This window comes from Prinia subflava, chromosome 2 (genome assembly GCF_021018805.1).
Source record: "Prinia subflava isolate CZ2003 ecotype Zambia chromosome 2, Cam_Psub_1.2, whole genome shotgun sequence".
NCBI classification, from domain to species: Eukaryota; Metazoa; Chordata; class Aves; order Passeriformes; family Cisticolidae; genus Prinia; species Prinia subflava.
Genome location: NC_086248.1, coordinates 113,933,211 through 113,945,753, shown reverse-complemented (window position 1 = coordinate 113,945,753; position 12,543 = coordinate 113,933,211). Strand labels below are relative to the sequence as shown.

General features: G+C 53.5%; 1 protein-coding gene across 6 annotated transcripts in view; it reads right to left on the bottom strand.

The window, feature by feature from the left end:
- Positions 1 to 1,119: 1,119 nt before the first annotated feature.
- The window catches only part of ACSS1 (acyl-CoA synthetase short chain family member 1), a 34,734-nt gene continuing 23,310 nt past the window's right edge, over positions 1,120 to 12,543 (bottom strand). For 2 of the 6 annotated variants that reach the window (XM_063391753.1, XM_063391754.1), the window contains 4 exons: positions 11,063 to 11,190; positions 9,529 to 9,592; positions 8,845 to 8,963; positions 1,287 to 1,650 (listed from right to left, as the gene is read on the bottom strand). In XM_063391753.1, the coding sequence (XP_063247823.1) occupies positions 1,291 to 1,650; positions 8,845 to 8,963; positions 9,529 to 9,592; positions 11,063 to 11,190 (671 nt within the window). In that variant the 3' untranslated portion in view covers positions 1,287 to 1,290. Of the gene's footprint in view, positions 1,651 to 6,359; positions 7,475 to 8,844; positions 8,964 to 9,528; positions 9,593 to 10,419; positions 10,438 to 11,062; positions 11,191 to 12,543 lie in introns of those variants that run through there. The other 4 variants (XM_063391750.1, XM_063391751.1, XR_010079531.1 and 1 more) reach the window with 4 other exon arrangements.

Below are 12,543 nucleotides of genomic sequence, written 5' to 3'. Positions count from 1 at the left end.
CTGAATTTGCATCAGCTCCTCAGGCTGGCTAACCTCAGCAAGACCAAGACCATCAGAATCGCTGAATTGTGGAAGGGGCCTTCAAGCTCACCCCATTCCACCCCCGGCCCTGGGCAGGGACAGCTTCCACTATCCCAGGGTGTTCCAAGCCCCATCCAACCTGGCCTTGGGCACTTCCAGGGACACAGGGGCAGCCACAGCTTCTCTGGGGAACCTGTGCCACGGCCTCACCACCCTCGCAGGGAAAAATTTCTTCCCGACATTTAATCTAAAGCTGCCTCCCTTGTCCATCACTACATGTCCTTGTGAGAAATCCCTCTCCCTTAGGCCATACGCGGCTTGTACAGCCCATCCCAGATAAGTGCTCCAGGGGCTCTCGGGCCACACGAGCGCTCCGGGCCCTTTGCCGGGCTTGTCCCCAGCACCGGCAACTCCCGACTCCCCCAGGACTGTGTCCAGCCAGGCCCGGCCCTCACCATCCGCACTCTCCGGGGAGCTCGGAGCCCTTCCGCCCCGGGTCCACGGCGACGCTGGCGGCCGCAGCTGCAGCGGGAGGCAGGGAAGGAGGCACGGCGGCAGCAACCGCGGCGGCGCGGGGGTGGCAGCGCTGGTACTCACTGCGCAGCAGGATGGGACCGCTGTCCTCGACACTGAACCCCAGGTGCAGGTGTTGCCCACGGGGCGCCCGCAGCCGGCGCACATGAACACCATGGGCGTGGGGGCCGCGTCCGCCCGCCGCTCCCGCTGCTGCTGGGCCCGGCCGGCGCCCGGCTGCAGCAGCGACAGCGAGCGCTCCAGCTCCGGGCACAGCGCCATCGCGTCCCGGCCGCCCGCCCGCCGACGGGCCGGCAGCGAGCCCGACAGCGCCTTGGAATCGCCCGCCGAGAAGGCGGCAGTGACGGCGGACACCGCCCCGGGACCGCCCCAGAACTGCTCCCGTTTTTTCTTCTTCTTTTTATTTTTTTCCTCTTCCTTCTGTCAAAGAGGAAAGATGTCTCAAATACACCTGCAGCAGAGCCTTGGTTCAGCCACAGTCATAGGGTCATAACCAGGTGACCTCGGCGTGGTTCGGCAGAGCTGGTTCGGTTCGATCCCATTACAGTCGGCTAAACGCAGCTGGGTTCGGCTGTTATCGGCTGCACTCGGCCATTTTCGGCCGTTCGGCTAAACTCGGCTGTTATCGGCAATACTCTGCTATTATCGGCTGTTCGGAAATCCTCGGGTCTTTTCGGCTCTTCGGCTACACTCGGATCTAACCGGCACAGCTCGGCTATTACTGGATGCAGTGCCTTAGATTCCGCTCTTCGGGACAGCTCGGCACGGTCGAACCGCACTCGGTGCCGCTCCCCGCGCTCCCGCAGCTCCGCTCGGCTCCCTGAGGGCGGCGCGGGCCGGGCCGAGGCGCCGCACGGGCAAGCGGGGCCGGCTCCCGTTAAACACGCAGCGCTCGGTGTTTTCCTGCTGCCGAGTCCCGCGGGCGGCCCGGCCATCGCACGGACACGGCCGGGAGCGCGGAATCGAACAGGAGCTCCCGGGCAGTGACCGCACTCGGGCACTAAGAACCAGCTTCCAGCCCGGGGCTCCTCGGGGCCGCGCAGGGGGCAGAGCTGCAGCACCGCGCTGTGTCCACAGGGCGGCAGCACTGGGGACCTAAAATGTAAAAATAAATTTAAAAAATTATTTTTAAAATAAAAACAAATCCCACTGCACTCTTTTCGCTAACAACTCCTCTCCTAAAAATGAAACAAAAATGAAAAACAACCATAGAGAACCCCACATAACCAATCATAAAAATAGTAAAAAACATGAACCAACTTACTAAACTCAAAACTCTACAACTGACCCTAAACGTGACTAAAAAACCCCTCTATCCCTACACTTACTGAAAAAATAATAACCAATACTCTATAAAATTAGCCAAACTAATGAACAACATGAAAAAATCTAGACTACTAAAAAAGAAGCATCACTGCCCCCCAAAAAATACCTAAAAATCCATCAATACCCACCTTCCCAAAAATAAAAGTAATATAAACCACCAAAACAACAAACAAATCAAACTACAAAAATAGAAAGATCAGAAATAAACCTAAAATAACAACACAAAAAAACCCCAACATAACAACAACAACCACCCAAAAAAAACCAACCAACCAACCAACCAAACAAACAAAACCCAAAACAAAACAAACCCCCACCAAAAACAAAACAAAAAAACCCACCAAACTCAATCAAAAAAAAATCCCACAAAAAAACCCAAAACCCATCTCAATAACCCCATAATGCCTCAAACCATCCAAACAAAAATGCCACCTCTTAATACACACAAAACAAAAAGATCAGTGGAACCATAAACAATACCTCCCACATTAGCTGCAACTATAGAACATACTGCAATCAAACAAGCCAAAGAAATAAAGCCCTAATAATACAAGAAATCAAAATCCAATTCAAATATTAATATACCCTAACAAATGAACTACAGCTCACTACCTCCAAACCCACCAAAACCAACACTACCTACTCACCATAATAAAAGCCACAAGCACCACGAAATCAATAAAAACCTGCCCTCTACCTCAGGCTACAGCCCATGACACCAATGTAAATCTTAGAAAACATTTCCTTGAAATACAGAACAGCCCACCAAAAAAAATCAACAAAACTCAAATCAAACACAACCTGATCAACACCTACACTAAGAAGCAGAACATGAAATCAGTAGACCACATCCCTTATAATATAACATCTACATACAAAATAAAACTACACACTAAATTATTAAATACCACCTTAAAGCCACTAAACAGAAAAAACTTTTAAAAATGAAAAACTGCATCTAACAAAACACCTAAAGCTCCACCAGGTAAGCTGGCCTTACAATCTGAACCCTTACATACAATAAACAAAACCAAAACCCCAATAATACGTTTCAGAAGTCTATTTTAAAAAGCTACTTAAATTAATTCTACCTCAAATACAAACACATCCATCCATTAAGTTATCTTCACTCCAAACCCAAATGACACAAAATAAATACCAAAGAAATAAACCAAAACACCACATATCACCGAATAATGTAATATTGTATAAAAACCACATACACAACGTGACATTCCCGTTCCAGGGAATGAATGTGCCGGGAGCGCTCCCCTCGAGGCGTTCGGGGCCGGGGCAGAGGCGCCTCAAATGCAGCAGCACAGCCCGATTTAAACCCCTCAAATGCTGCCAAAGCTGAGCTTTGCTTCAGCCTAAGCCCTGAAACTGAGGCAACAGCGAGCGCTCACCTCACCCTAAACACACAGAATGGCAAATAAATGTATTCTCCCCTTCAGTCTAATCCCCGACAAGAACAGAAAAGGAGCTTGTTTCCTCAAATTAAATCTCTCCAATGATGGGAAAAGGGAGATTTTTATCTCAATTCAAACCCTTTTAAAAGAGCAACAACGGGGCTTCGCAGCCACTTTAAACCTCAGCATGATAAAAATGGGGGAGTTACCCTCAATTCAAACCCCAAATACAACATTTCCTCCCTTCTATTTAAAATAGAACACAGGGATTCCCTGTCAACTGATACCCTTAACACCCTGAAAAAGCTAAGTTTTCCTTCAATCAATACCCCTAAAATCCCAGGTGAAGGGGAATTCCCCCCAGTTTAAACACACAATAACAAAAAAGGAGTTTATTCCCTTAATTTAAACTCCCTTTGTCCTCATAAGCCCCCATTTTTTCTGGGGCCACCAGGGAGGGATTGGCAAGATAAAATTGCAAAGGGAAAGGAGGGAAGTCCCCCCTACAAACCCACCCTGGCTCAGCTGCTTCTGCCCCGTCTAGCACAAAGGTTTGCCCCCAGCACCTCCTTCAAGCACTGCCCCACACCCAAGTGCACCCAGTGCTCCCCCAGAGCCAAGGAGAGGCTCTGACCATCATGAGACACCCCCGGAGCCCAGCACAAGCCCCTCTCCTCCGGCAGCTCCAGCCCAAAGGGAGCACAAGCCCCTCTCCTCCGGCAGCTCCAGCCCAAGGGGAGCACAAGCCCCTCTCCTCCGGCAGCTCCAGCCCAAAGGGAGCTGAGGGAACCCCTCCTAAGCAGCCTCGGCAGGAGCTGCCCCTCGTCATCCTTCCAGCTCTCCCTGGGGCTGCTGCCACTCCACCCTAGTGGAGACCAAGAAATGGGTTTGAACCGGTCGGAACCGGTCAGAACCTGTTTGAACCGGTCTGAACCGGTTGGAACCAGTCAGAACCGGTTTGAACCGGTCGGAACCGGTCGGAACAGGTTTGAACTGTTCGGAACCGGTCGGAACGGGTCGGAACCGGTCGGAACGGGTCGGAACCGGTCGGAACCGGTCCGAAAGGGTCGGAACCGGTTTGAACCGGTCGGAACCGGTTTTAACCGGTTTGAACCGGTCGGAACCGGTCCGAACCGTTTGAACCGGTCGGAACCAGTTTGAACCGGTCCGAACTGGTCGGAACCGGTTTGAACATGTCGGAACCGGTTTGAACAGGTTTTAACCGGTCGGAACCGGTCGGAACCGGTTTTAACCGGTCGGAACCGGTTTGAACCGGTCGGAACCGGTCGAAACCGGTCAGAACCGGTTGGAACCGGTCGGAACCGGTTTGAACCAGTCGGAACCGGTCGGAACCGGTTTGAACCGGTCGGAACCGTTTGGAACCGGTCGGAACCAGTTTGTACCGGTCGGAACCGGTTTGCACCGGTCGGAACCGGTTTGAACCGGTCGGAACCGGCCGGAACTGGTCAGAGCCGGTTTGAACCGGTCGGAACCGGTCGGAACCGTTCGGAGCCGGTTTGAACCGGTCGGAACCGGTTGGAACCGGTTTGAACCGGTCAGAACCGGTTTGAACCGGACGGAACAGGTGAGAACCGATTTGAACCGGTCGGAACCGGTCAGAGTCAGTCAAAACCGGTTTGAAACGGTCGGAACCGCTTTGTACTGTTCGGAACCGATCGGAACCTGTCAGAACCGGTCGGAACCGGTCAGAACCGGTCGGAACCGGTCAGAACCGGTTTGAACCGGTCGGAACCGGTCACAACCGGTTCGAACCGGTCAGAACCGTTTTGAACCGGCCGGAACCGTTTTGAACCGGTCAGAACCGCTCTGAACCGGTTTGAACCGGTCAGAACCGCTCTGAACCGGTCGGAACCGGTTTGAACCGGTTTGAACCGGTCGGAACCGCTTTGAACCGGTCGGAACCGGTCAGAACCGCTTTGAACCGGTCGGAACCGGTCAGAACCGGTTTGAACCGGTCGGAACCGGTTTGAACCGTTCGGAACCGGTCGGAACCGGTCGGAACCGGTCGGAACCGGTCTGAACCGGTCGGAACCGGTTTTAACCGGTCGGAACCGGTCGGAACCGGTTTGAACCGGTCAGAACCGGTCAGAACCCTTTTGAACCGGTCGGAACCGGTCAGAACCGGTTTGAACCGGTCAGAACTGGTCGGAACCGGTCGGAACCGGTTTGAACCGGTCGGAACCGGTCGGAACCGGTTTGAACCGGTCGGAACCGGTCAGAACCAGTCAGAACCGGTCAGAACCCTTTTGAACCGGTCTTAACCGGTCGGAACCGGTTGGAACCGTTTTGCACCGGTCTGAACCGGTTTGAACCGGTCGGAACCGGTCGGAACCGGTCAGAACTCGTCGGAACCGGTTTCAACCTGTTTGAACCGGTTTGAACCGGTCGGAACCGGTTTGAACCGGTTTCAACCGGTCGGAACCGGTTTGTACTGGTCGGAACCAGTCGGAACCGGTCGGAACCGGTCAGAACCGGTTTGAACCGGTCGGAACTGGTCGGAACCGGTCGGAACCGGTTTGAACCTGTCGGAACCGGTTTGAACCGGTTCGTACCCGTCGGAACCGGTCGGAACCGGTGGGAACTGGTTTGAACCGGTCGGAACCGGTTTGAACCGGTCGCAACCGGTCGGAACCGGTTTGTACCGGTCGGAACCGGTCGGAACCGGTCAGAACTAGTCGGAACCGGTCAGAACCGGTCGGAACCAGTTTGAACCGGTTCGTACCGGTCGGAACAGGTCAGAACCGGTCGGAACAGGTCAGAACCGGTCGGAACCGGTTTGAACCGGTTGGAACCGGTCGGAACAGGTCGGAACCGGTCGGAACCGGTTGGAACCGGTCGGAACCGGTTGGAACCGGTCGGAACCGGTTTGAACCAGTCGGAGTCTATAAGATCCCTGTGGCCACCCTGGAGGGTTTGCAGACCGGACAGGGGGGTCTGGGATCTGTACAGGGGGGTCAGTTAGACCCACACAGGTCCCAGGAGGACACTGCCTCTGATCCCTGTCCATGGCAGTGAACACTCACACGCAGGAAGAATCACAAATGCTGAGAAGTTGAAATAAGTCGTGGATGGTTTATTATAGAATATCAATATAGAAATGAGGATTCTTAGCAGATGGGGCTGAAGAGACAAGATGGAGGAATTGGGGAGTGGCCCCTGTGCTCCTTGTTCTTGCTCTCGTCCCCCATCTTGTGCTGAGTTGGGTTTCAGAGATTGGCTTAGAGTAGAACTGACATGTTAGCATAGGTAATAGGTATTGGTACAATTCTGTAAATAAAAAATGCGTCTGGGACAGTGGTTGGGTCAGGGGTACCGTACATAAGGTGCGGGGCTCTCTGATCCGCCCAGTCCCCGCGTGTCCTGCTCTGCTGGGGACACCCTGCAGAGCTGGGACAGAACTGAGATCAGGGACCCTGCCAGGGAGGCCTGGCAGAGCTGAGAAAGGACTGAGATAATGAAGAATAAACAACCTTGGAAATGTGCACTGGGGACTCAGCTTGTCGTCTCTACCTCTGGTGTGAAACACCCAGGGCAAAGAGAAGCCTGAAAACCTGATTAACTCTGGGAACAGCAACCCAGGGGAAACTCCCAGGGAACAGCAACCCTGGGAGACCCTGAGCACCTTGGGGAACAGCAACCCCAGGGAGAATCTCAGGGAAACAACAACTCTGAGAATGTACAGAAACATTGAGAAGAGGAACATGAACGCCTGCATCTTGCTCCAACTGATGTTAAACTCCAGCACAGCTCACGGAAACCACCGAGGGCTGCTCTGCAACAGCCCTGAGAGCGAGGAGGAGATCACTGCCAGGGAACACTGCAGACTGCTCCCAGCTCCGTGCCAGCTCAAACAATGTTGTGCCGTGAAAAATCTTGTTCCCCTAGAAGGAACCAGTTTCTAAAAAAAACACCAGGAGAAAACCCCGCTGTTTGCCTGGGAATTGGAGACCTTCCCCAGTTCTGAAGGAGAGAAATTCCAGAGGCGCCCATTATGGAGAACTCTTCTCCTTGTATTTCTGGTAAGCAGCCAAGATCTCCTGGACAACACTGGGATCATCAAGCGTGGTGACATCTCCCAGGTCGCCCGATTGCTCCGTGACGACTTTCCTCAACAGCCTCCTCAGGATCTTCCCTGAGCGGGTTTTAGGGAGGCGCTTCACCACCTGCCAAGAAGGGAAAGACACAACTTGCACAGAACAGGGAACATTTCCTGCTGCAAACCACGAGCAGATCTGGCTGGCACACTCTGTCCTGAGCCTGGCACACGATTGCATGGCCACAGCTCCTCTGAGGCTCCTGGGAAATGGGTCCTGGAGGACACTGGATGATGTCTAAGGACAGGAGTGTCACCAGCTGTACATCTCATTCTGATTTCAAGGGGACTTTGTCCCCATGGCCATGGCCAGACCCAGCGCTGCAGGACACGCAGCTCTTTCAGCAATCAGATTCTGAATGTGCTGTTCACTGTTAAAATCCAATTCCACAGGAAAACTTGAGCACCAATGGGGACACAAATCTTCACACATGACCAGAAGAGACAGAACAATTTATATTCGGCTGTAAAGGGCAGGAATAGAAAGCAACACAATTGTGCACACCGGCTGCCGGGTCTCCTACTCAAGGGGTATCTCTGGCCTGCTGCTGTTTCCCTGTGCCTGATGTTTCTGTCAGCCTGCACACGCTCCTTCAGAACCAGAAGGATCTCCAATGCCTTGGCTGTGCCTCTTGGAGAGGACCTGGCAGCAAATTGAAAGGCTTCAGCATCAACGTGAGCCTGATGAAGAGTTCTCAGCCAGTGAGCAGAGACACCCACAGGTCTCACTGTTGGCTACAGGATCAGGCCAGGGGGCTACAGAATTCTATAGCAGTCACTGACACGCCAGGAAAGAGTTCAAGGGCTTCTCTGCAGGACTACCCAAAGCACAGGGACATGGGGGCATTCCCTGGCACACCTGCGAGTTCTGGAAGCTCCTCCAATCCACTGAGGATCTCCTGGGCTGTCCCCAGTTGAAGGAGCCCCTCTGGCCTGCTCCTGTTGTGTTCTGCTGCCTGTGCCTCGGTGTCCACCTTACACGCCTGTGGCACAGGCAGAGCCCCTCACACAAGAATGTGGCCACTGCCTCCAAGAAGAGGGAAATGCAGGATGCAGGCACACCTTGGGGACAGCCGGAAGGGGCAGCTTTAGGAACTCTCCCGTCACACACAAAGGGAGCTGCTGAAAGGTGAGCGTGGAGCTCAGCAGCGCTTTCCAGGGCCAGGCCTGCTGTGCAACAGAAACAATTGGTGCTCGGAGGTCTCACGCTGATGCTCATTATCACTGCGAGCCGGCTGGGCAGTGTCACTGCCTCTCAGTGCCTCTCTCACAGGCACACAGACCCCTGCACCTGCCCTGCCCTCCCTGCATCCCTGCAGCCCGCTCTGTTCTCCTGCTTTTTTGCCCTGCAGGACACCAGCAGCGCTGCAGGCAGGACGGTGAGAGCTGCTGGATGTGGCCATTTCCTGTTCCTGGTGCCAGTTTCAGTCTCGCACTCACCAGAATGTGCTCAGGCACTGCGTACTTTGCTATCTTGGAAGCCACGATGGTTCTGAGCTCTTCTTTGATATGGTCTGCGCAAGCTGTCTGCTCCTTCAGCACTATGAAAGCAAAGGCACCTGGAAGACAAATGAGCAGAAGCCACAAACCTTGTATGAGATCCTGTCTGCAAAGACCTAGGATGCTCATTGGAACGCCAAGAAAGGTTTCAAATCATTCCTACGCACAGTCCAGGGCCTGACAAGAAAATCATTGATCTTTTTTACCAAAGCAAGCCAGACTCCAGCCCTCTGACACTGGCCCAGCCTTTTCTCAGCATCTGTGACTGATCTCAGTGACAATGACAAGTCCACAGAAATTCCCAAAGTGTGACTGGGCTCAGAAGTTGGCCAGTGTAAATCAGCTGTTCCCGTTCTGTTCAAAGGACATTTCTGAGCACAATCCAATCAAAGGACGCTCCAGCACAGACATGAACACTGTGTATGGAAACAGTTCAGGGAGTCACAGCCAGGTCAGGAACACGCAGCTGTTTCCATGGCTGTCTGTGTGTGCTGGGGCTGCAGTGCCCGGCAGCCGAAGGAGAACTGCCCTCCCATCCCCTCAGCATCTCCTAACGCGCGGCCTGGGGTAGAATTCAAGGGAAGGATTTGCGCACCTCCTGTCAGGACCCTGCTTTTCACGTACCTTCTCCTTTGATCTGGTGTGGATACCCAACCACAGCTGTCTCAGGGACCTCAGGGTGATCGGCCTGCACAAAAAGTCAAGCACAAATCCACAGATCAGAACCGCTTCAAGCCCGACAGATTTCGTGCCAGTCGCTCTACAAACAAACCAACCTGCCCTATCTGGCTCTGCCCTTGCCAGATGGTGCTGGAAGCACACCGGGAGAGCCGGATGCCGCTCCCTGCTGCAGGGCCAGCTGGTGCCCACGGCCACTGCCACGTCTCAGGGAGCAGCTCTGCGCTGGCCCTGCTTTTGTACACACACAGAAGCCCTGCTGCACCCGCTGCCAAGCCCACTGCACACCACGCTGACCTGGCAGCACCTGGAACCCTTCTTTCTCCTCCTTTGTGCGGGACTGTGCTCCCAAATGGTGACTGGCCCCTGCCCGGTCACGAGCAAATCCCGTCCTGCAGTGCTCAGCGCTACAGAGAACCGTGGCCAGCAAAGGCAAAAAGCAAAGTTTCCAACATCCCAGTCCACACTGGACTTGCGTTGACAAGAGCCCAAAGCATCCCAGAAGGCAGAATGACTAAGATTTCTTCATTCCCTGACCCAAACGCTTTTTTGTTATTGTGCTACACAACAGTGATTCTGTTGCACCGCAGAGTTTAATTTAACATTCCTCTGCAGTCAGAAGTGCACAGACCAGAAGAAATCACAGATCTGCATCCCACCCCAAAGAATGGATTATGTTATCCTTAATGAGATTAAAGTATGACAGTAAACATCACAGAGCACTCCAGGCACATCAATGTATTTTCTGTTACACGTGCACACACACACACAAATTGTGAGAGGAACCGCATCCTATAGCCATGATCAGAAAGTAGCACAGACAAAAGATTTACTCACCAAGGATCAAGTAGGATCCTGTGTTCCATTTGAACACAGCTCAGGTTCAGCAGATGTTACATTTAAGTGCCATTTGCAAGCAAGGCAAATAACATAGAAATAAATACACAGGTCAAGTTTGAAATAGAAACACTCTGAGGGCTTTTTGTTTTCAGTTCCCAGACACAACATTATTCTCACTCCAAACGACAAGCGAGATTTGCAGCTGACACAAATCAAGGCTGCTTTATGATTAACACTGCCCAATTCTGAGGCATCCCCAGGTAGTTCAGATAAGCAGCACCCACAGGCTTAGGAAGGAGAGGTCAGGTGTGAGCAGAGGGGAAGAAAGAAACAGGCGAGACACTTGGGGAGTGTCCGCCAGCATCCCAAACGCCAACTGCGATAGTGCAACAGCACAGAGAGGAACCTCTGCCAGCTCAGTCGCAGGCACTGCCCACAGTGTGGCTCCCCTCCCCTGCTCATTTGCTGTCTCCTCCAGAAGGGCTCCGTTTCCCCTTGCGCCTTTGCTGTTCACTGTGCATCGGGCTGTGTCTGCACAGGGGCAGGGGTTTGGAGGCACGAGACAAGGCTGCTTCGAAAGGGTCACCCTACCCCACAGACATGCCCTGTGTCAAGGGACCTCTGCCTGCCTGGAGCTCACCATGGCATCCTCTATTTCTGCTGTCCCCAGCCGGTGTCCGCTGACGTTAATGATGTCATCCACGCGCCCTGTGATCTGGTAATAGCCCTGCTGGCTCCTGTAAGCACCGTCCCCTGTGAAGTAGTAACCTGCAGCAACGACACGGGGCTCAGCGGCGGCAGCGGCGGCACCAGCGGCACCAGCAGCACCAGCAGCGGGCCAGCTCTGGGCTCTGGAGCAGGACAGACCGCGCCGTAGCACGGCGAGAGGCCAGGGTGGGGCGGGCAGCTCGCAGCTCTGTGACCTGCCCCGCAGCCCTTCCCACTCCCCTCCGCCACCCCTGGCCCTCCTCTGCTCTGCCTGGGCTGTGCTGGCTCCTAATAAGCACCAAGTGAAGCTCAGGTCTCTGCCAAGATGGACAAAGCACTGCAGGCAATCAGCAGCAACCAGTGGCCGATGTTCCTGTAGTGAAACCAAGGCCAGCAACACAACCCCGAGATGCCCAGCTGGATTTCCAGAACCAGGAGGGCTCTCTGATCTCTCCAGGCCGTGCGTGCCCACATCTGCACAGCAGCTCTGTGCTCACACTTCTTGGTGCACACAGCACTAGGGCAAGAGCCCTTCCAGTGCCATTTGCCATCGTGCCACAGGCGACTGGTGAAGCTCAGGACTGCTGCTGGCTGCACCTCGGCACGCCTGGAAAACTGCAGCTGTTCAGCTGAGAGGGAGCAGCTCCGGTACATTTTGTACCTGGAACACTGCCAGGTTTTTGAATCACGGACACTGGGACGGATGAAAAGCCATTCTCCCCCCCAGCTAAACAAGATTCAGCTCCCAGGTAAAAGTCACTCTCCAGCCCGGGAGTGTGGGACAAACACCGCCATCAAATTAGCTACAAACTCCAAACCACCCCACGATAAGCACAGGGGGTCTAAAACCTTTGATGGGAACTGAAACAGACCCAGGGTTTCCTGGAAACCCCAGCGTCACTGAGGACACATCCGGTCACACAGATTGTGTTGGCTCTTCACCAAGGCCATGTCTGCATCTGAATTGTTCCAGGGGCACAGCTGAGAAGCAGCAGGCAGCTACTGCTGGGAAATCTGAAGGTGTTCCTGCTAGGAGCCATTACTGCCCTATTCATGGACTGTCAGTCATGGTTTCTACCCTTCCAAATCAATTAAACAACGATCAACTCCATACGAACGAGACATCAGATGCAAAGGTATTGAGTAATAAGGGACTATGGGCTCATCCAACTCCTTGTACCAGTTTCCCATTCTTATCCTGCCCATTTTGTACAATTTTCAGGATTGCCTGTCTAATTCTTGCCTACCCTGTAGCTTTCAAATCCCTTTCAGTTTCTTCTCCTGAGTGAAGACAGTTGTCCTGTCCAATGTCCTACCAAAAATGGTTCCCCGCCACTTCTAGTTACTCACCAGACACCTTGAGCACATTTTAAAAAGGAAGGTTGTAACAGAGGGTTAAGATTCGGTGATGCA